Source organism: Elephas maximus, chromosome 22 (assembly GCF_024166365.1).
Source record: "Elephas maximus indicus isolate mEleMax1 chromosome 22, mEleMax1 primary haplotype, whole genome shotgun sequence".
Classification (NCBI taxonomy): domain Eukaryota; kingdom Metazoa; phylum Chordata; class Mammalia; order Proboscidea; family Elephantidae; genus Elephas; species Elephas maximus.
Window position 1 is genome coordinate 8378360 of NC_064840.1, and position 23503 is coordinate 8401862.

The 23503-nt window shown below is 48.0% G+C and overlaps 1 protein-coding gene across 14 annotated transcripts in view; it reads left to right on the forward strand.

Moving 5' to 3' along the window:
• Positions 1 to 23503, forward strand: part of KDM2B (lysine demethylase 2B) — a 154767-nt gene that overhangs the window by 17711 nt on the left and 113553 nt on the right. For 3 of the 14 annotated variants that reach the window (XM_049865294.1, XM_049865295.1, XM_049865301.1), the window contains exons 1-4: positions 14233 to 14485; positions 15532 to 15676; positions 18620 to 18698; positions 20248 to 20294. In XM_049865294.1, the coding sequence (XP_049721251.1) occupies positions 14453 to 14485; positions 15532 to 15676; positions 18620 to 18698; positions 20248 to 20294 (304 nt within the window). In that variant the 5' untranslated portion in view covers positions 14233 to 14452. The other 11 variants (XM_049865287.1, XM_049865296.1, XM_049865290.1 and 8 more) reach the window with 8 other exon arrangements.

Genomic DNA, 23503 nt, shown 5'->3' on the forward strand with positions numbered 1-23503 from the left:
TAGCGTAGAGTTTTAGCTTTGTAGGTATGTTGATACATGTAAGCTGGCTTATGAAAAATATTTTTGTTGTTACCATTTTTAAATAATTTTTATTGAGCTTAAAGTGAAGGTTTACAAATCAAGTCAGTCTGTCACATATAAGCTTATATACACCTTACTCCATACTCCCACTTACTTTCCCCCTAATGAGTCAGCCCTTCCAGTCTCTTCTTTCGTGACAATTTTGCCAGTTTCTAACCCTCTCTACCCTCCTATCTCCCCTCCAGACGGGAGATGCCAACACAGTCTCAAGTGTCCACCTGATACAAGTAGCTTACTCTTCGTCAGCATCTCTCTCCTACCACTGTCCAGTCCCTTCCATGTCTGATGAGTTGTCTTTGGGAATGGTTTCTGTCCTGGGCCAACAGAAGGTTTGGCGACCATGACCGCTGGGATTCCTCTAGTCTCAGTCAGACCGTTAAGTCTGATCTTTTTATGAGAATTTGGGGTCTGCATCCCACTGATCTCCTGCTCCCTCAGGGGTTCTCTGTTGTGCTCCCTGTCAGGGCAGTCATCAGTTGTGGCCGGGCAGCATCTAGTTCTTCTGGTCTCAGGATGATGTAAGTCTCTGGTTCATGTGGCCCTTTCTGTCTCTTGGGCTCATAGTTGTCGTGTGACCTTGGTGTTCTTCATTCTCCTTTGCTCCAGGTGGGTTGAGACCAATTGATGCATCTTAGATGGCCGCTTGTTAGCATTTAAGACCCCAGACACCACATTTCAAAGTGGGATGCAGAATGTTTTCATAATAGAATTATTTTGCCAATTGACTTAGAAGTCTACAGGGGTATTTTTATAAAAAATAATAAATTTCTGCTGAGACACTGCACAGAAATTTTGTAGGCAGCCATCTTGGTGTCACCCCCTCCGACAGTGCCACCAGATTTGGTTTGCACCTCTGTAACCCCCCCAGTAACGCAACTGATAAAATGTATGTATTTAAAGGAGGAGCCCTGGTGGTGGAGTGGGTAAGTGCTTGGCTGCTACCTAAAAGGTTGGTGGTTCGAACCCACCAGCCTCTCCGTGGCAGAAAGATGTGGCAATTTGCTTCCGTAAAGATTTATAGTCTAGGAAATGGCCCAACTCTATGGCAGCAGATTTGTGGTATTTATAAGAAGCCCTGGTGACACTGTGGTTAAGTGCTCAGTTGCTGACTGAAAGCTTAGTGGTTCAAACCTACCAGCCACTCCGAAGAAGAAATGTCTAGTAGCCTGCTTCCATAAAAATTACAGCCTTGGAAACCCTACAGGGCAGTTCTATTGGAATTAACTCAGTGGCAACTAACAACGCACATGCACACACACACACACACGCACCGTTTAATTTAACCTGTTTTTAAACTTTATGTAAATAACCTTTACTGTCTGCAGACTTCTGCAACTCACTTTTTTGTTCAGCGTTTTTCAGTTAGAGGCCCTCATGTGGATGCATACAGCTGTAGGTCATTCGTATTCACTGTTGTACGGTATCCTGAGGTAGGAACGTACGTATCGGGGCCTCCTCATATCCTCCCAGCCTCACCTTCTCCAGGTGACCTCCCTCGGCCACTGGTTTGTTCCATCCTGACCGCTGCTATGGCATTTATTCTGTGTGAGCTCCAGCGACTTCCCACAAGCAGAAGGCTTCATCATGATGCCTCTGCACCTCTTCTCTGACCCAGGGCTTCTGTGTTTGGCCAAAATGGGAAACATGGAGGGTCCTTCTGGGTGCTCACAGCTGTTTGAGCTGAAGTTGTTAGTTGCCATCAAGTCAGCTCCAACTCGTGATGGCCCTATGCGGTGCAGAGTAGAACTGTGCTCCATAGAGTTTTTAAGACTGTGACCCTAAGCAAGATCACGAAGACTTCCTTCCAAGGCACCTCTGGGTGGGTTTGAACCATCAACCTTTCAGCTAGTAGTTGAGTGCTTAACTTCAGTCCTGTGGGCTGAAGTTGTTATTTTTGTTAAGTCGATTTTGACTCATAGCAACCCCTTGTGACAAAGGAGAACTTCCCCAAAGGGTTTTCTAAGCTGTAATTTTTATGAGAGCAGATCGCTAGCTCTTTTTCCTGTAGAGCTGTTGAGTAGGCTCAAACCCCCAAACTTTAGGTTAGCAGCTGGGTGCTTAACCACTTCACCACCAGGGCTCCAGGTGTGGACTGAGGTAGGACTGAGTTAACACCCCATGGGAAGAACCTGTGACCAGGAGCCAGTAGATAAATTCTCCTCCCTCCTCCAGGAACTGTTCTAAGATGCTGTGGTTCACAGGACCTCTCAAACCAAAACCAAACCTGTTGATATCAAGCCAATTCCAACTCATAATGACCCTGTAGGATGGAATAGAACTGCCCCATAGGAACCGCTGTGGTTCATGGGGCCTCTCAGGAGCCCCTCATTGGCTCGCCCTCCTTCCCCACCGCACTGCCCTGTTTTCACACCTGCTTCTGTGGGCCCGCACTCCCCAGTGAACCAGCGCCTTCAGCTTTTGTGTCAGACTTTGCTTTCTGGGAACTCAGGCTCATGCACCTTCCGCGATGCGTTCATCCTCCTGTTGGTGAACATTTGAGCTGTTCCAAGTTTTTTGTGATTGCATAGAATGCCGTGTCCATGGATGCTTCCAGGTGCCCTGGTGTTTCTTTTTTTAGGATGTTCCGTGGACTGGGACTGCTGGACCACAGGCTACTAACACCTTCCTCTTTACTAGATAAAAAAAAAAAAGATAGTGCCCAGTTATTTCCAAAGTGGCTACATGTTTTTCCAGTTTCATTTTGCCCCCAGCCCCACCCTCACCCTCAGCTCTAGATGCCGGGGTCAAATGGCCCTTCTTTCAGTTCCTTCAGTACACACCATGGGCCCTTTGCATATGCTATTTCTCTGCCCAGAACACTTCCCCCACACTCAGCCTAGCTCAGCTCTCCCCTTCCGTCAGAGCTCAGTTCTATGTATTACTTCCTTGGGGCAGCTTTCCCTGACTTCCTCCCCAGCCCCAGACCAGGTCCATTTAAAAAGCCAGTTGCCATCCAGTCCACTCCGACTCATGGTGACCCCATATGTGTCAGAGTAGAACTGTGCTCCACAGGGTTTTCAGTGGCTGATTTTTGGAAATAGATTGCCAGGCCTTACTTCTGAGGTGCCTCTGGGTGGACTCAAACCCCCAACCTTTTGGTTAGCAGTCAAGTCCGTTAACCATTTGCAGCACCTAGGCACTCCAGCCAGTGATTCACCCTGGTGAAACCACCAAATCAAACCTGATTCCAACTCATGGTGACCCCATGTGTTAAAGCAGAACTGTTCCATAGGGTTTTCTTGCCTGTGATCTTTACAGTAGCAGATTGCCAGATCTTCGGCTGTGCTGCTGGGTGGGAGCAAACCTCCAATCTTTAGGTAAGTAGTTGAGCACAAACCTTTTTTACCATCTGGGGACCTGGGGAAACCACAGCCACCTGCAAATATTGGCCTCCCCTCCCCCACCTTTTTTTACCCCCACCCAGCATTTTGAGGTTTGGGGCAGAGGATATAAGGTGCATGTCTACAGGCCTCAGCTGTGGGCAGTGATGGCTGGTCCCCTGCACCCAGGTACCCTGGGACTCAGTTTCTGCCCAACAGATCTCATGAAACAGGGAAGGTCTGAAATAACTTGAGGGAGAGCCTGGGCTTTGGAGCTAGAAGACTGTAGAGCATCACCTCCCCCCAGCCCGCCACCATACCTATCGCATTTCAAGAGGGCATCTTCTTCATGCGCTTTTGGGTACGTTCATAGAGGTACACTTTTGGATACAGTTGATCAAGCTGAAAATGTCTGATGTTGAGGAATTCATTTATTTATTCAATGAACATTTGTTGGGCACATTTTATGAGCCAGCCCTAGGAGCCGTGAGCAAGACAGACAAGGTCAGTCTCCTTAGGGACCCTTCCTTCTATCAAGAGACACAAATGTTACGCTGTTACCCACGTGAATATTTCATTATAATTGTGAGAAGAGTTTCAATGAGGAAAAGGTTTTGTGTGAGGGTAAATTGGGCAAACTCTCCTGCTCTCAGTTTGCAAAGGGCGGTCTCCTCAGGTTGGGGGAAAGCAGATATTCCCCTTCACTTCAGAACGTTTCCAGCGTCACCAGGGTGGAAGGTGCCATTAATAAGTGCCGCGGCTGAAGAAGATTTCCTATCCTGATTGCTGTGTGTGTGAATCAAGGAGGCACTCAGTAAATAATTGGTGAATTCATGGATGTCATTTCAAGAAGGGTTAAAAAGCCACTGACTCCCTCTGTTCTTAGCTGCCTTCTAGTCAGTTCCTACTCATGAAAAAATAAAAATTTTATCTTTTTTTTTTTCTAATAGCGACCCTGAAAAAACGAAACACTGCCCTATCCTGCACCATCCTCACAATCATTGCTATATTTGAGCCCATTGTTGCATCTACTGGGTCAATCCACCTCGCTGAGGGTTTTCCTTTTTTTCGCTGACCCTCTACTTTACCAGGCATGTTGTCCTTCTCCAGGGACTGGTCGCTCCTGATAACATGTCCAAAGTACGTGAGACAAAGTCTCACCATTCTCCCTTCTAAGGAGCACTCTGGCTGTACTTCTGTAACTTCCCCTGACAAAGGTGTTAGACGGTGGTTAGCCAGGCAAAGAGAATCTCAGCATTGTTATTCCTGGCTTTCTGAAAGGATGAGGAGTTTTGGAACTACAGGAGGCACGACTGGGGTGCTGAACCTACATTTGTCAAGTATTTTGGAGCAGGTGTTAGTGCTGTGCTAGGTATGAGATATATCAATGAGTGAGACAGACAAGGTACCCACCCTCGCAGAGCTCACAGTCTGCTGGGGCCACAGGCAACAATGAGATAATGAGGGGTCAGGAAAGAGAAGAGAGCTAAGCGGATTCCAGAAGGATAAGCAGGAGCTGTGGAGGGGAAGAGGGCTGGCAGGAGAGGGTGCTCTGGGTAAAAACCAACAAAAACAAACCCGTTGCTGGCGAGTTGATTCCAACTCAGGTAGACCCCATGTGTTACAGAGTAGAACAGTGCTTTTTAAATAAGGTATGCGTGTAAAAGGTTTTTTGTTATTGAGCCCTATAAAGGTGAAGCCTCATTATTCTTTTTGCTGGACTCCTGGCTGCCCCTTCCTGGGCTCCCTGGGTGCTGCAGACTGAACTGCTGGAGCCAAAAACAAAACAAAACAAAACCCAGTGCCGTCAAATTGATTCCAACTCATAGCGACTTTATGGGACCTTTTTTTTTTTAGTAGAACTGCCTCATAGATTTTTTAAGGAGTGGCTGGTGGGTTCGAACTGCCAACCTTTTGCTTAGCAGCCGTAGCTCTTAAACACTGCACCACTAGGACTCTAAAAGGTCCCATGGCCTCTCTTAAAATTCCCCAAGTCTAGTCTAGTCCCCTCTTTGGGGCACCTCCAGATGGAGGGTTTGTTTCTCAGAAGCTGTAAGACGTGGGAGGTTAAAAAAAAAAAAAAAGATCCGCAGCATCAACAACTACAAAACCCCTGCAAGCAGCCTGAGCACAAAGAGTTTGAATTTTGAACAATGGGCAGGGTGAGACCCGACAGTAAATGCTTAAACATTCTCTCTCCAGCTGTGAACGGGGGCTGAGGCTGAAGCAAAGGTCATCTGTCTCCTGGTCTCGGGGCAGGAAATGCAATTCAATCTGCACAGTGACTGATCACTTGGGAAGATGAATGGAATGGGTTCCAACGCTGGGCTTAGCTCTGACAGCACAGAGTGCCTCAAACCACACTCCTCCACTCCCTGCTCGCTAAGTTTGAAAAGTTCAAAACTTTGCTCCGGGAAAATTGTCCCCGTGTGTTTCTTTGGGAGGTGAAATCCTGCCTTCTGGGTTAGGTGGAAAGGTGGCACCTGAAGGCCTGGGCGCTTTTCTTGGATTTTCATCGGTCTCTACTTATTTCATCTTTGGAAGTAAAATAAATGCAAAGGGCATGAGCCTTCCCTAAGGGGTTAACTGCCAGCCCGACCGTCCCGCCCCTGGAGATTATCAGCCAATCACAATTTAGCATGATGAAGTCATGCTTGAAGTTTGATTCCTGTTGGCTCACGCGCATGTCCATCAATCCAAAGTCGCAAGTTTTGAAAGAATCTCTGAACTTCCCTGCCGCTCTTCCTGGCATTAACCCCTTAATTAACTCACCTGCTGTGTCCAGACTTCCTAGCAATTCTCACACAGGAAAGGAGGCATTATAACATGCAGAACTCTAGATATAAATTTAACTCTTCCCAAAATGGCCAAGGACGGACACTCAGGCTGTATATAATTCTGCCCTTCTTTACAGGGCGAGGAATATTAAAAAAAAAAAAAAAAAAAGATTTGATTTCTATGGGAACTTTAATCACTTTAGCAGAAATAATGTGATCTGTTTTCCCCCAAAGCATTTATATTTTTAACTGCAAAAGTAATAAAAAATCAGGCAAATAAATCAATGAATAAATAAAATTTGGCAAAGCTGGGTGGTGGATACACAGATATTTGCTTTATTGATTTGTGATCTTTATTTTCTATTCTGTGCCTCTCTTTATATTTCAAATATTTTGAAAAATTGAGAAAGTCACAATGATTGTTAAACATACAAATATAGTATAGTCCCTATAAAAACTCCTCAAAATTTTCTCCCTTCTCCAGAGGTGATTAAAGATAATGGGTGGCTGCTTAGTCCCAAGTTTTTTTTTCCCCAGGTGTGCCTGTGTGTCTTATATATACAAATTAATACATATGTAGTTTATTTCTTGGCTTGTTTTATCATAAATGGAATCATATAAGTTATTCTGTGACTTTTTTTTTCCAACCAACAATTTATCCTGACCTTTTTTTTTTTTTCTGTCCTGACAGTTTTAATTGCAGACTATTTCTGGGAGGGTACCTAAGGTTTTCTGGGCATGGAGGTGGGGAGGGGAAAACCCAGAGGTGGATAGGGATGGGGAGAGAGATTTAAAGCAAGTTTAAAACATCTTTAAAATTGTGGAATATTTCACAAATATAATAGACCGGATAAGTACGGTTTAAAGAATTACACTCAGATGTCCTTAGATTGAGGAGTCCTGATGGCACCATGGTTAAGTGCTCAGCTGCTAACCGAAAGGTCGGCAGTTCAAACCCACCAGCTGCTCCTTGGGGGAAAGATGCTGCAATCTGCTTCCGTAAAGATTACAGTCTTGGAAACCCTATAACCAAAAGCCAAACCTATTGCTGTCAAGTCAATTCTGACTCACAGCGAAACCCTATGGGGCAGTTCTATTCTGTCATATAGGGTCACTGTGAGTCAGAATTGACTCAGACACGACGGCAACCAGGTTTGGTTCTTTGGTTTTTGATATCCTTAGATTAAGATACCAAAGTAACTGTCGTAGTTATCTACTCATTGCCATTAAGTCGATTCCTACTCATAGTGACCCTATAGGGCAGAGTAGAATTGTCCCATGGGGTTTCCAAGGCTATAATCTTTATGGAAGCAGACTGCCACAGCTTTATCTTGCAGAGTAACTGGTCGGTTTGAACTGCCGATCTTTAGGTTAGCAGCTGAGTGCTTTAGCCACTATGCCACCAGGGTTCCTTGGTAGTTACTAGTGCTGCCATAATAGATCTCCCCCAAGTGGGTGGCTTTAAAGAACAGAAATTAATCTTCTCACAGTTCTGGAGGCTAAAGATCCAAATCAGGGTCTGAGCCAAGTGGATTCCTCTGTGAACCTGTCTCCTGGTTTCTGGTGTCTGCAGGCAATCCTTGACCTTCCCGGGCATCTGTGTTCCCTCTGTAAGTGCCTCTCTGTCTATTTTAGTCATTTTATAACTGCGAGTGATTAGGTTTAGGACCTACCCAACACTGGTATGACCTTATTAACATATCAAAAGACCCTATGTCCAAACAGGATCACAGGTACAGGGGTTAGGATTTCATACATATTTCGGGGGGACACCGTTCAGTCTATAACAGTCCCCAACCAGGACCTCTTGCTGATTACATTCCTTTCTCTCCTCCCCAGAGTTTAACTTCCTGCAATTTGTGTTAATCACTCCCTTGCTTTTACTTATGTTTTACTGCTTATGTGTCCATATCTAAGCAGTATTTATCTGGTTTAGATTTGCCTAATCCTGAACCTTACAGACTTGAAAAAAGTGAAGCAGATGAAATTGATTTTGTTTATTGTGGTAAATATGTATGTAACAAAATTTGCCATTTTAACCACTTTTAAGTGTACAATTCAGTGGCATTAATTATATTCACAAGGTACCCCTCCCTACCCCCCTAGCCCATGGCAACAACCAATCCGCCTTCTGTCTGCATTTACCTAGTGTGAACATTTCATGTAAGTAGGACCATACAATATTTGTCTTTTGTGTCTGGCTAATTTCACTTTGTACGATGTTTTCAAAGTTCAAGCATGTATTAGAGTTTCATTCCTTTGTATGGCTGCAGGTGATGTTCCATTGTATGGACGTACCGCATTTGTTTATCCGCTTACCTGGTGACAGACACTTGAGTTGTTTCTATCTTTTCGCTGTTATGAATAACGCTGTAGTGAACATTAGTGTACAAGTAGCTGTTTGAGTCCTTGATTTTCATTCTTTTGGTTTTATACTTGAAATTTTTTTTTTTATTGTGCTTTAGGTGAAAGTTTACAGCTCAAGTTAACTTCTTATTCAAAAATTTATACATGTATTGTTTTGTGACATCAGTTGCAATCCCCACTATGTGTCAGCACGCTTCCCCTTTCCACCCGGGTTCCCTGTGTCCATTCATCCTGTTCCTGTCCCTTCCTGCCTTCTCATCCTGCTTTTTGACAGGAGCTGCCCATTTGGTCTTGTATATTTGATTGAGCTAAAAAGCACATTCCTCATGTGTGCTATTTTAGACAGACAGGCCTGTCTAATCTGTGTCTGAAAAATGGGCTTTGGGAATGGTTTCAGTTCTGGGTTAATAGAATGTCTGGGGGCCATAGTTTTGGGAGTACCTCCAGTCTCTGTTAGACCAGTAAGTCTAGTCTTTTTATGTGTGAAATTAATTTTTAAGTAAGTAATACATCTATGTGGAACAAAACTAAGTCTATAAAGTTCAAAATAAGGTAATACAATGTGTTCATGTGGTGAAAAATTCGAACTGTACTAAAGAAAAGTTTTCTTTCCTGTCTCCAGTTCTTCTTCCATTTTCTTGTATTTCTTTCCAGTGAAATTTCTGTGCATATAAGGGCATATATGTATAGAAAGCAGTATCTCCTTTGGTTTGCGTAAGTGGTCAGCACCATTTAAAATTATTATCCTACACCTTGCTTTTTGTGTTTTTAATTTAAAGATATGATGAAATCATTCCACATTAGCTTATATAGAGTTACCTTATTCTTTTTAATGGTTCAATAGCATTTAATTTGGTGGACAGGTGGTCTAAGAATTACTTAATCAGTTCTCCAACTTTTAGTTAGATCATTTTCAGTCTTTTTCTCTTGCAAACAGGGCTACAATAGATTAGATCTTAGTGCTTGAGTCTATCAGTAGGCTATATTTCTGGAAGTGGCAACCCATTTCTAAGGCTTCCTGCCTCTTGTCTTGCGAAGTTTATCTGTAAGGTCTGGGCAGGTGGCTCCATGAACAACTACCCCCTTTGCCATGAGACCGGAAGAACTGGATGGTGCCTGGCTACCATTACTGACATTTTTGTCAAAGATTCTATAGAAGACCTCTGATCAGAAAGGGGAAAATGTAGAACAGAATTTCAAATCCAGACTTTCGGGAGCCATGGAGGCTGAATGAAGCCCTGAAAATATTGCCCTGAGATAATCTTTAAAACAAACCAAAAATATCCCCTGATGTCTTCTGAAAACCAAACAATAGTTTGGCTTAACTAGTAAGGAAGTTCTGCCTTGAGAATTGGGGTCTTTTAATTGGGATCAAATTGACAACAGCAACTTGGAAAGATTAGATAAGAGCCTTAGGGGTCAGTGAGTTTATGTTAATGGGGGAGGAACAACTCAGAAAATGAGGGTGAGAATGGTTGTACAACTCGAAGAATGTAATCAATGTCACTGAACTGTATGTGTAGAAACTGTTCAGTTGGTGTATGTCTGCTGTGTATATTCTCAACAACAAAAAATAAATTATAAAAAGAAAATAAAATCTGGGCAGGTGGGTCAACTCACATTCAACTGGCGCCCCCAGGTGCTTATGTGGTGCCATGATCTTGGCAGACCCTAGAACAGGAAATGGTGCTTAAAGGCTTATACTCTAAGCATTCACAGTTGTATCGGATGGGCCTCTTCCAGGAAACCTTTGCTGATACCCCTCATTACAAAACTTCATTTTCTGCAGGGCCCTTCATTCATTTCACAACTGTTTCTGGAGGGCTGATTATGGGAAACTAGTGCTGAAGCAGACCTTGAGGATATACAGTCTGGTAGGTGAGTTAGGGAGTACCTGAGTGGTAGAAAGAGTTAATGCTCTTGGGTGCAAAACAAAAGGTTGGAGGGAGGGTTTAGTTCATCCAGAGATGCCTCAGAAGAAAGGCCTGGCAGTCTACGTCCAGAAATGGTTCCAGCCATTTCCCGTGGAACACAGTTCTGCTCTGACACACATGGGGTCTCCATGAGTCAGAGGTGACTTGCTGGCAGTTGCTTTTCAGGTGAGTTAAGACACATGCTGGACAACACTCTAAGGCTGCACTGTTCCATAAGGTAGAAGCTAGCCGCATATAGCTATTCAAATTTAATTAAAATTAAATAAAATTAAAAATGCTCTTCTTTAATTCCACTAGCCATGTTTCAAGTGCTCAGTAGCCACATGTACCGGGGAGTGCAGATATAGGACAAGCCCTGGCTTCAAATTCTGCCTGTTACTTCACAGCTGTGAAATTTGTGCAAGTAACCTGACCTTGCTCTGAGCCTCACCTGTAGAAGTGGGGAACGACAGCACCTCCTTCAGGGAGCTTTGGCGAGGATTCAGAGCGAGCATATGTGAGGGGTTTTGCTAATACGTGGTCCATAGCAGGGTCTCAAAAATCATAACTAGTATATAATTATCATTGCAGTGAGTATGAAAACAGCTGTGTGCGAATCAGCATTTATTTTCTAATAACTGGAAAATCACAGACTCTCAGCTCTGAGTTATATCCACTGTCCTTTCTAACTAGTTCCCTTGGGAAAAGCGTAGTCCACCTTCCTCCTGCCCATCCTGGAAGTTTGCCTATGACAGGGACAGGAGCTGTTTCTTCTATCTTTCCTCAGTTGTCTCCATTTTGGGGCAGAGAGCCGCTTAATCGACTCTTGATGAATGAAGAAATGATTGAAAGGGGATAATACAGGCGGATCTGACTGGGCCTTTTGTACAACTGAGCTAGAGGGTCCCGGAAGTTATTATTATGACTTTTTGAATTTCCTTGGTATTGAGGGTTTTTTTCTGCAAGAAAAAGTACATCTCTTGCATCAGCATCTTAGGGTTCCTTCCCCTCTCTCCCCTCCCTGGGGACAATTAGCCTACACAGGGAGCTCAAGGGTCTTGGCCCTTCCCCCTTTGGCCCAAAATAACCTCCCCCACCTTCAAGCAAATGCCTGGAATTCTTTCAGCAGGAGGACAAAACCTTTCATCTGCCAATTACTGATAAAGGAAAAATGCAAATATCGCTGGGGAAGGTAATCAATCAATCGGGGCCCAACATTTATTGAGTGACCACTTAGGACCAGGTGGCTGGGCAGCAATTCTGGGGGAGTTAAAGGGGAACAAACCCCGGTAGGTAGGCCCATTCTTCTCCTGGGTCCCCGGCTTCCTTTGGTAAAAGGAGGGGATTTAAATTGGGTGACCACTCAACCCCTTCCCCCTCTGAGAGGCCAGGAACTCCCCGTCGCTGTGATATATGGGCTTCACTTTTTTTTACACGAAACTGGCTGCCCTCGAATCTTTCCCTGACACCATCTTTGGGGGACACCATGAGGCCACAGGGGGATAGACTAGGGTTCCTGGAAGGAAAAGTAAGGAGAATTCAGAAATCAAGCGGTTTTTGCACGGTTTCGCTTTATTCCACTCAACTCACTTTTCGCCCCTCTCCAGCCCACACGCCCTCCTTGAAACATGTTTATTTCATTATGTGGGAGTAGTAAAGACTGTCCCTGTTCAGGAAAGCATGGACCCAGAGCCAGGCTCAGGCCCGAGCCCCAGCAACCCCACGTCCTAGCTGTGTAATCTTGGGTGAGCAGCTGTGCCTTTTGGAGTCGCGGCTTCCTCGTTTGCAAAATGGGGAATAATACTACAACTTCCCTTTATTCAAGGGTTGTTGTGAGCAAGTGAGAAGCAAATACAACGAAGTCCCTGGTTCTTAATGGGGGCCACTAAGTGCTGTGGGCTGGATGTTCCAGGCAGAGCCAAGGAGGATTTGAGATTAGAAACATATTCTGCTGTCCGCTAGCAGCTCATCCCTACCTAAAAGATTTTACAGCCAGTGGACTCCGATTAAAACAAACTTCAAAGAGCTGCCTTTGGGGGTGGATGGGAACGAATTACAAAAAGATAGGGCAGGAAATGTTAAGGTGGGTGAGGGGGAAGCGGTCTCTTAGGGCGACAGATACAGGGCTGACTGTTCACATCCGATCTCTGTCAGGGAAGCCACTTCCTCCCCACACGTCTGTCTGAAGGCTGTGTTGACGTGGGGAGGATCTGGGGGCTGAGCAAACATCCAGATTCATAACTTCTCAGAGCCTCAGTTTCCCCATCTGCAAAATGGCCTGCTCCAACTATTGCGCAGGGTGGATGGCGAAATAAAATTAAAAATTAAATCAAAAGCATGGGAAGTTCTTTGTAAAGTCTGTTTTCAGCATCTAAAACGTTCCTTTATTGTCGCCCTGGTGTTATATCATCCCAGGAGGAGATCAGGCCCAACAGGGTGCCAGAATAGAGCTGGAGGAACGTTTAGGGCCAACTTTGCTTCACAACCAAAGTCGACCTGAATGCGGTTCGCGATGGATTTATACAACAGCACATTGAGGATTCCAGCTCTGGGGGCCGGTGTAAACACTAGGGATGTGGGAAGCATGCCCAGATCTAATAGAAGACACACATGTATGTATAGAGAGTGCCCACACCAAGAAGCCCTCTAGGATTAATCAAGGGGCGCCCAAAGTTCCCCGCGACCCATCCCAGCGCGCAGTGCCATGTTCCACCGATTTTTCTCCTCTAAGTGGCGGTTGAGGGCTTACCCTTCGCCTGTGCGCACGCAGGCTGTGTTAGGAGCCGCCAGATCCGATTCTCTTGTTATTTCATTTCTGATCATTTCTCTCCTCTTCTTTGCAAGCACAGGACCTTTAAAAATGGTCCAGGGTCTGTTCCAGGGCTTGCCACCTGGTAAAGGACTCCACAGAGGTAGCCGAATGAATGAATGAATGAAAGGCGGTTTCTCGGTCACTCTGGTCTGGCTGTATTTCCTGTGCCTTCTGTGTGTGTGGGTCCACAGCTTGCAGTCCCGGGCGTGTAAAAGTTATGTAGTCCGTACAGGTATGGGGAAGCGCTAATTTCATCCTGAGCCCCAAAGTGCTTCTTCCTTATGACCGCAGGCCCGCCTGTGGAGGGGTCTGGAGAGGCTGCGCCTCCACTCCCGAATTTGGAAAAAAGACATGCAGTAGAAAAGCAAAAAAAAAAAAAATATATATATATATATACACACACACACACACAAAATGCTTTGCATTTGGGTCGGCCACGTAGGTAACGCGGTGGATCCAATGAAGGAAGAAGAGGGCAGCCCGTGGGGGGAACCCTGGGAAGTGGGGGCAGGGACTGAGGTGGGGGGTCGTTTTGGGGGGTGCCAGGCCCGGGGGTTTTCACGCCCGCAGGCTTGGCTTGCATTCTCACGCCTCCCGCTGCGGCAAGCCGTGCAAATCTACACTTCGCGGCTGCCCCCTCCTCCTGGCCGCCCTCCCCACCCCGCCATCTCCGGGATGCGCCCGCCGCCGGCGAGTCAGCCTCCAAAAGTCAGCTCTGCACACAACTCCCGGGCGGCGGCGGCGCCTGCGTGCAGAGGCGCACTCGTGACCCAACAACAAAACAGCGATGCCAGGGCGCTGAGCAGCGCCCGGGGCCGCCAGGGCCCCCTCCCCACCCCAGCCTCCTTAGGCCGCCGCCCCCGCCCCCAGATCCCCGGCCGAGGGCCCCCCCACTAGCCCCGCCGCGGGCTCGGAGCGCGATCGGCAACAATGTTTACGTTCCGGGGATTATGACGTCGACGCCTCCCCCCCCCACCCCACAACTGCTGAAAATGGTTTCCTAGGACTTTGCAAACGGAGCTGCCCAAGTGTTGGTGCAAAACTTTGTAGATTTCGGCTGTCTGGCTTGCTTTATTTGTTTATTTTCTGGTTTGTTTTCTTTGGTCTTCCCTCCTTCCCCCCTCGGCCAAAATGCTGGGGGCAGGAGTGTTGACAATTAATTGGTGAACTCTCCTAAAAAAAATGGAGGCAGAGAAAGACTCTGGAAGAAGATTGGTGTGTAGCTTTTTTTTTTTTTTCCCCCAAATCTGTATCTGGTATATGATAGATCTTTTTTTTTTTGGTTTCCTGCTGCCTTTTCTTTCCTTTTCTGTATTTTGCAAGAGGACCGGAAAAAATATAATAAATTGCATGCAAAAGGAAGCAAGCAGCTTACTCCTCCAGTCCCTTGTGAGGCTCTGAGCCTCAGACACTTAAGTGGGGAGGTGGTGGCGGGGAAAGGCGTGGAGGGGGGCTGAGCGGGCTCGGGGTTCGCCGCGGATCTGGGGGGCTCGGGGCCGGGCGCTGGGCGGTGGAGGGAGGAGGTAGGGGGATGCGAGGAGTGGCGGGGGAGTCTCCTTAGGAAGTGAGTGCGCGCGCGCTGGTGGGGCGATGAGGCAGCTGCTGGTGCGTTTGGGGGTCTCCGATGGGAGCTTTGTGGCGGGCTGGCTGCCTCTCCCCCTCTCAAGCCCCGAACCCCCCCTCACTTCTTCTTCTGGCACTGGCGGGCGGTCGGCGGGGGCGGCTGGGGGCTCAGCCCTTCCACCGCCGCTTCGCTGCTTCCCCGGCAGCTCCGGGGCGGCTCAAGCCTCAGAAATGCCGCCGGACCTGGGTTCCGGCTGCCCGGCTCTGCCGCCGCCGCCGCCGGGGCTGTGTGACCGCCAAGCCTGGCGCTGCAGCTGCGCCTCCGGGGCCTACGTCTGCCCCGCCAGCCCGCGCCGGAGCCCCCTGCCCGGGTTACATAACCGCACTGCCGGCTAATGGGCACAGCTCCACACACCTCGGGGGTGGGGATGGGGGTAAGGGGAGCCCCCCAGATGTCCCTTTCATTGCCTCCACATTCACAGGAGGAGGCGTTCCGTGTAGGGCGCAGCCGGACCGGGGGTGCGGGCCCCTCTCCTTATCCTGATTTTCAGCATCTTTGGCAGGGGCGCAAAGTTGCTCGGGGCGCAGAGGTGGGGTGCAGGGGTTCCCTACTCTTCCACCTGTTCGTGCTGGGCTCTGGGTGGGGGGGACCCCCATGTCCCCCATAACGTCCCAGACTCTGTTTTGCGTCCCCGCAGCGCCCGATCGACCGCCAGAGATACGACGAGAACGAGGACTTGTCGGACGTGGAGGAGATCGTCAGCGTCCGGGGCTTCAGCCTGGAGGAGAAGCTGCGCAGCCAGCTGTATCAGGGGGACTTCGTGCACGCCATGGAGGGCAAAGGTGAGGCGCCCCCTCCGCGCCGCCCTCTGCACCGCGGGCCGCGCGCACGTGGGGAGGGAGCTGCCGGTGGCTGGGTTCGTATTTCGCGCCCGCGTCCCCCATTCCAGGGGATCCGGTGACGAAACGAGGCCGAGCACTGGGGGGTGGGGTGAGGTGGGGTGGCGAGGGAGGAGGACAGGCGGGAACGCGGCCAGGCGTGGGCCTAGGCCCGGTGCGTGCGCGTCACCATCCCCAGGGTGGGCAGAGCTGAGGGGCCGTGGATAGAAGGACTTGGGGACGGACAGACGGGCTGTCAGACCGAGGGCGGGTTGGAGCGCTGCGTCCTCCCCCTCCCCAAGCCGGCCGCGCTCCTTGCGCGTCTTCTGCCAGACTGGAGCCGGGCAGCCCTCGGGGCATCAGGGTGAAGCCCCCCAGGCCTGAAGCTTCTAGAGTCCTGTGCTTTCGAGGGCCCTGCCAGTTAGGAACCGGAGGCGCCCGAGTTAACTGGGTGACGCCCCCACCCAGGCCTGAGGCCTGCAGTGGTCCTTCCTCGCGTGGGTTCTGCCAGGTTGGAGCAGGGGCTGGGCGGGCTGGAGTTATTGGGGTGACGCCCCCACTTACACCTAAGGCCTCTAGTCCTGCAGCTTTGACAGTTTGAAGCGAGGATGAGGAGTAATGGGGACGAGGAGTAATGGGGTTACGTATGGACTTAAGGCTGTGAGGCTCCTCTCTCTTCGCTGTTCAAATTCAAGAATTGGGGCACTCTCCGTGAAACAGGGTCTCTTCCCAGGCCTGAGACCTTGAGAGCTTCCTCCTCTTGTAGGCCCAGCCAGTTTTAGAGCAGAAGTTGCAGGAGTTCCTGGGGTTTTGGGGTGCCACTCCAGCCTGAGGCCTTCAGGGCCTGAGTTGCTCCTTGCCCCTGACAGTGGGAGGACAGCTAGGGGCGGCCTCCGGACTTAGAGGTATGCTCCAGTTTGAGTTTGAGGACTCCAGAGCCCAGGCCCACCCCAGCCTGGGCCCAGAGTAGCCCCTGCCCCCCCGGAGCTCAGACCAGCCTGTGGGGTTGCATTTTGGAGATGCCCCTGCCTACTTAGGGATCTTTATATACCCTTCCAGGGTTTGTAGGTTATTTTTTTCCCTCAGATATTCGAATTTCCTTTAAATAGCTTCGTTTGCATTTTGTTTACTTCCCTTCATGGAAAACACTTCCATCCCTCCTTGAGCTGATAACCTGGGAAGTGCCTCCCTCCTCAGGGTTCCGGTTCAGCAGGCTGGGGCTGTGGGGTTATCCCCCAGAAGCCACCATCCGGCTTTGCATTTTTGAAGTTTCTCTTTTGTGCCCCTGGCCTCCTGGGGTGCTGGGCTTGGATGGTGGGGGTAGTTGTGGGGGAGGGAAGAAGACATTTCTTCCAGCCTGCAGGTTCTGCCAACTGGCTGGGAGGCTTGTCCCAGCTCCATTTAAATTTCCTTAAGGATCTTAATGCCTCTCCTTTCTTCTGCCCCCCTCCCATTTTAGTTGTTTGGCAAATCTTATGGGAAAACAATATGCAAACTCTTCCTAGCCATTTGTGAGGAATTCTTATCCCGGGGTGTCAGTCTTTTCTCTCAGGCTCAAGTGAGGAATTGGAAGCTGTCCTGAAGTCCCTGACCACAGGGGGTGGGCTGGGTGTGTGGATATGGTCGTGGGGTGGGGGGTAGAATATTCCAGAAAGGAAGTTCTAAAGTGTATCCTCCTTAAATCTGTTGTCCAGGCTCCTTTCAAAGGAGAGGGCCTTAGAGTTCTGCTAGTTAGTTCAGATCTGGCCTCAAAACTCGAGGGAGGAGCTGAGAAAAAGAATCCCTTAGTCTGGATTCAAAGTAGAAGCTTCTTAAACTTCTCTTCCTTTAAATCCTTAGGAATCCCCATTCACTGAGAGCCCCTGGGATTCTGAGCTGCTGAGGTCAGGGCTTTCCTCGGCTCTGGGTTTTGTTCGCTCCCTCTCTTCTGGGCCCAGTTGCCCTAGCCTCCTCCTCCTCCCAGATTGCCCCGGTGAACTATTTCCCTGGGGCAGGGGCTTCAGTGGCCTTTCTATCTCCCTCTGAAGGGCCAGGGAACACTTGTGTCTTCCTGGGCTGGTTTAGTTGCAACTTTATCTCCGTTTCACTCGACTCCGTATTCAGAGGTGTGCTTGGGTTTTGGAACTGGGTGAGGAAAGAGGCTTTCTTCGTTCTCCGCAGCTGTGGATAAGGAGTTTGGGGTCTATACTAGAGGGAAAACTACCCTATGAGTTTTTTTTAGGCCTTACTGTGGATGTCTCCTTTGCTACCCCTCACCTGGGGAGCATCCCTCTTGCTTATCCAGTTGAAGCAAGTATTGTGATGGCCGTAGCAGAATTTCCCTATTACAGACAGTAGCATTGTGCCCAGTTCCCTGTGATTTTGGCACCAAATACACAGTTTCCAGGGAAACCAGCCCTCTTCCCCTCCCCTTCACTATGCAGGATATTACAATAAGATCTTCTTTGATACTCAGCTACAATGGGTGTCCTCCTCCCAACCTCCTCCCTGGGGCTTCAGATCCTCCCAAGTGGAAGTCTTCCATTTTGTGGTCCCTATACCTTCTGAGCTCAGCTTGGAGTGAGTTCTCTGCCCCTCAGTAACTGTGGCTCTTTCTGTGTGGGGTTCTTTCCTGAGTCTCCCGACCCAACCCTTGTGCTATTCATTGACAAGTTCTGACCCGTGGGGCACGCGGGGAATGACTGAGTGGGCAGAGGAGCTGAGAGTTGGCATGGCTGTGCTGTGGCTTCACCTCACCTATTACTCTATCATTTTCCTGGGAACATTTGCCGTTGAGTTGGTCCCTGTGTCAAACGTGAACCCTGCCCCTTTGCCATCATTCTTCCCCTCATCAGCCGATGGTGTTTTATTCCCCATATCTCTGCTTCCTGACTTAACCAACTTGTTTTAATTCAAACATCCAAACAGATTTCAACTATGAGTATGTGCAGAGAGAAGCCCTTAGAGTCCCCTTGATATTCCGAGAAAAGGATGGACTGGGAATTAAGTAAGTTGATGAAACCAATTGCTTCTTCCCCTCTCTCCCTCCCTGACACAGTTTGTAGCTTCTTCCCACCTCCCATCACAGAGAAGGATCTTTCTATATTATCTGGGATCATTGTCTCCTGCTTCAGGCCCGTCTGAAACATATGGGGTTGCCGTGAGTCAGAATCGACTGGATGGCACTGATTTTTTTTTGTTGTTGTTGTTGTTGTTGTTTGTTTGTTTCTGACAAAAGGAAAAAAACTTTTCCAAGGATTGGCCTTTTTCCGACAATTTGGGCAGACAGAACTTAGGGTACTTAGGCGGTGTCTTTTTTTTTCCCCCTGTGACCTACCGTCAGATATATGCAGGGCCTTCCTAAAGAGAATTGAACCACAGGGGGAAGCTGAGGCAGGGCCTGAGCTGTGAAGAAATTGGCCATTCTCTAAGCCCTGAGGCAGGGCACCTAGATACCCTTCTCTGGACAGACTCCCGCTCTGTGGTTTGAAACTGGTCCCTTTCTATGGAGGGAATGTTTCCTGGGGTTTTCCGCCCATGTCTCCCCTTTCTGTGCCTGCCAGAGCAGCTTGGTTCTCCTGCCTTCTGTTTACATTCTCCCACATTGAGAGTCTTTCAGAGCCCCGGGATGGGGAGAGAGCAGGAGGCAGGCTGGAAGAACAGGTTTCAGCCTCAAGCAGGGGAGGAGGCTGAGGGTGTCATCCCAGAGTGCCTCTCTCCTGAGCATCCATGGAGTGAGCATTGACTGCCAGACTTGCTTTAGGCGCTCATTCCTGTGGGCAGAAATTAAACTTCCTGTCATTGTTACCTAATAATGAATGAAACCTCAATCATCGTAAACCAGTTGCCTTTAAGTTGGTGCCGACTCATGCTGACCCCATGTGCATCAGAGTAGAACTGTGTGGCATAGGGTCTTCAATGGCTGGTTTTTCAGAAGTAGATCACCAACCTTTTCTTCCAAGGCACGTCTGGGTAGATTTGAAGCTTCTACCTTTCCATTAGCAACTATTAATCATTTGTCTCTCCCAGGGTACTCCACAGTCATTCTACCCAATGTTAACAAATGCCTGGAATTAGCATCATGTATGTCTTTTTATCCTTCTGAACTTAAAGGGGTCCCCTCCACCATCCTTACAACTCCTATGGGGAGTATTTTCTAGACAGAGAGAGACAAGGAAAAGGCTGCCCACCTTAAAAGAGCAGGTGTTTGCCCAGTTGTCTGCCCTCCCCTTGACCCCATGTTTCCATCTTCCCTGGAGAAGTAGGTGGGAGTGGGTGTCCCAGCCTCTTCCGCAGCAGTATAGGGGTTCAGGTGTGGAGAAGAGGGAGGGGGTTTGGTTTGCCTTTTGGGATGGGGACGGGGCTCAGTGGTTCTGGGATGGCCCTCCCTTGAGGCACTAACTGGTTTACTGCCATCCCTCAGGATTATCTCATTTGGGTTCCCAAATGGGAAACAAAGGAACTCTTGGAAAAAGTTGCCTCCCTCTGCCCCAGGATAGGGTCTAGCTCTGGGGTTTCTGGCTTCTCACCAAAGGCCTTGCTACCTCTTCCTCCAGGATGCCTGACCCTGACTTCACAGTCCGAGACGTCAAACTCCTTGTGGGTGAGTGCCTTGATATGCGGGCAGCACAGAGATGCTGGAGTGGGAAGGAGGAGGAGGGCAGGGGAAGACGCCTCTACCACCTGTCTGTTTAGACTTGTAACTGCCTCTGAAAAGAAACAGCCTCACAGGAGAAGGAGGGAGGAGGGGAGCAGGTGTTAGCTGCAACCGGCTCATTCTGGACGCCAGGTCAGATTGCAAAGTCGCACGAAGCCATGTTAGAAGGTTTTGCCGGCGTACAGTTTTATGAGGCTGATTTGGACCCTGGCCTTCAGCTTGGGTGTCAGCAAAGCAATCTTCAGGGTCTCCTTGGCGTTTGCTTGTGGGTTGCTGGGTAAACATTGGGTGCTTTGTGACCCCTAAAAGACTTTCAGTTTCTTGAGTGGGGGAAGAGATCTTTCCTCCTGTGTCCCCAGTGTTTCCGACAGGCCTAGATTGGGGCTTCCACTGATAGCTCGGGAAACAAAAACAAAAAAGCAGTTGCTGCCAAGTCCATTACAACTCATGGCCACCCCATGTGTGTCACAGCAGAACTTTGCTCCTCAGGGTTTTCAATGGCTATGATCAAAAGCTGATTGCCAGGCCTTTCTTCCAAGGCACCCCTGGGTGTATTTAAATTGCCCTGGGTGTATTTAAGGAAACCCTGGTGGCGTAGTGGTTAAGTGCCACGGCTGCTAACCAAAGGGTTGGCAGTTCGAATCCGCCAGGCGCTCCTTGGAAACTCTATGGGGCAGTTCTACCCTGGCCTGTAGGGTCACTATGAGTCGGAACCGACTCGACGGCACTGCATTTGTTTTTTTTTGGTGGGGGGGGTGGGTGTATTTAAACTGCCAACCTTCTGGTTAGTAGCTGAGCACTTAACCATTTTCACCCCCCAGGAACTTCACCACTGATAGCCTATGCTTATTAATAGAGAGGTGGCTCGTTGATGACCAGCGCTCTGGGCTCTTTACCAGGTAGCAGGTCAGGTGGCATTTTGGATCTTACTGGAAGTTGTTGAGTAGATCTGTTCTTTTCAGAAGTGTTTTTCAAGCAGCTCCTAAGCAGAGTCATATTCAGAGCTGTGAATATGACAGACCAGGTCCCTCCAGTGTGGTTGGAGCGACAGGTAATAAAGACGTAAACAGATTTTAAATACATATGTGTTTTTGGATAGTGATAAGAGCTGTGAAGAAATAAAGCAAGATAATGGAATTATTCGCGATGGGGCTTTATTTAGATGGGGTGGCCAGGAGAGCCTCCCTGAGGAGGGGGCCTTTGGACAGAGACCTGACTGATGAGAAGCCAGCTGTGCAGAAGAACATTCCAGGCAGGGGGTGGGGCCAGCGAGGTGGGGAGAGGAGTTGGGAGGTGGGAGCAGGGCCAGGTCATGTAGGGGCTTGTAGCCATTGAGGGAACTTGGCCTTGACTCCTAGTGCAATGGGAAGCCATTGGGGAGCTTTCAGCAGGGAGTGGAACATGGTGGCTATGTGATCTGATTTTTATTTGGAGGGAGGGATTAAGAAAAAATTTTTTTTTGAGATAAAGTTCACAGACCATGAAATTTACCATCGTAACCAATGTAAGGTATACACTTCAGTGATTTTTGGTATAGTCACAATGTTGTGCATTTTTTACCACTGTCTTAACTCTGGAGTGTTTCCATTACCCCAAAAGGATTCTCCATATGGCCCAGCTCCGCTTCTTCTCTGTTCCCTGTTAACTACCAATCTACTTTCTGTCTTTATAGATTTGCCTGTTCTGGATAAACCGGAAAAACCCAAATCCACTGCTCTCAAGTCAGTTCTGACTCATTGCGACCCTATAGGACAGAGTAGAACTGCCCCGTAGAGTTTCCAAGGAGCACCTGGTGGATTTGAACTGCCGACCTTTTGGTTAGCAGCTATAGCGTTTAACCACTACACCACCAGGGTTTCCTGTTCTGGATATTTCATATAAAATCATGGAATATGTGGTGTTTTGTGACTGATTTCTTTCATGTAGCTTAATGTTTTCGAGGTTCATCCGTATTGTAGCATGTATGAGTACTTCATTCCTTTTTATGCCACGTTTTATTTATCCATTTTTCTGTTGATGGACATTTTAGTTGTTTCTACTTTTTGGTTATTGTGAATCATGCTGCTGTGAATATTTACGTATACGTAGGTTTTTGTGTGGACAAAATGTTTTCATCTCTCTTGCGTGGGTAGATGCTGGGTCATGTGGTAACTCAAAGGCTGGGAGTTAGAAAACCAGAAGGGAAGATTACGTTCGATATTTCTTAAGCTGAAAGAACTGAAGAAAAAATTCAAGCCTCGAATTGAAGTTTTGAAGGATCCTATGGGCAAGATACTGAACGATAGAGGAAGCATCAAAGGAAGATGGAAGGAATACCCAGAGTCACTGTACCAAAAAGAATTGGTCGATGTTCAGCCATTTCAGGAGGTAGCATATGATCCAGAACCAATGGTACTGAAAGAAAAGTCCAAGCTGGACTGAATGCATTGGCAAAAAACAAAGCTCCAGGAACTGACAGAATGCCAATTGAGATGTTTCAACAAACAGGTGCAATGTTGGACGCGTTCACTTGTCTATGCCAAGAAATTTGGAAGACAGCTACCTGGCCATCAAACTGGAAGAGACCCATATTCGTGCCCATTCCAAAGAAAGGTGATCCAGTGGAATGTGGAAATTATTGATCAATGTTAATATCACTTGCAAGTAAAATTATATTGAAGATAATTCAAGAACAGTTGTAGCAGTACATCAATCAGGAACTGCCAGAAATTCAAGCCAGATTCAGAAAAGGACATGGGATGAGGGATACATTACTGATGTCTCATGGATCTTGGTTGAAAGCAGAGAATACCAGAAAGATGTTTACTTGTATTTTATTGACTGTGCAAAGGCATTCAGTTGTGTGCCATAACAAATTATGGATAACAATGCAAGGAATGGGAATTCCAGAACACTTAACTGTGCTCGCGCAGAACCTGTACATAGAACGAGGGGATTAAAGTCAGGAAGTACATCAGGTTTGTATCCTTTCACTGTACTTACTCAGTTTGTATGCTGAGCAACTGATCTGAGAATCCAGACTATATGAAAAAGAATGGGGCATCAGGGTTGGAGGAAGACTCATTAAAAACTTGCAATATGCAGATGACACAACCTTGCTTGCTGAAAGTGAAGAGGACTTATAGCACCTACTGATGAAGATCAAAGACTCCTGC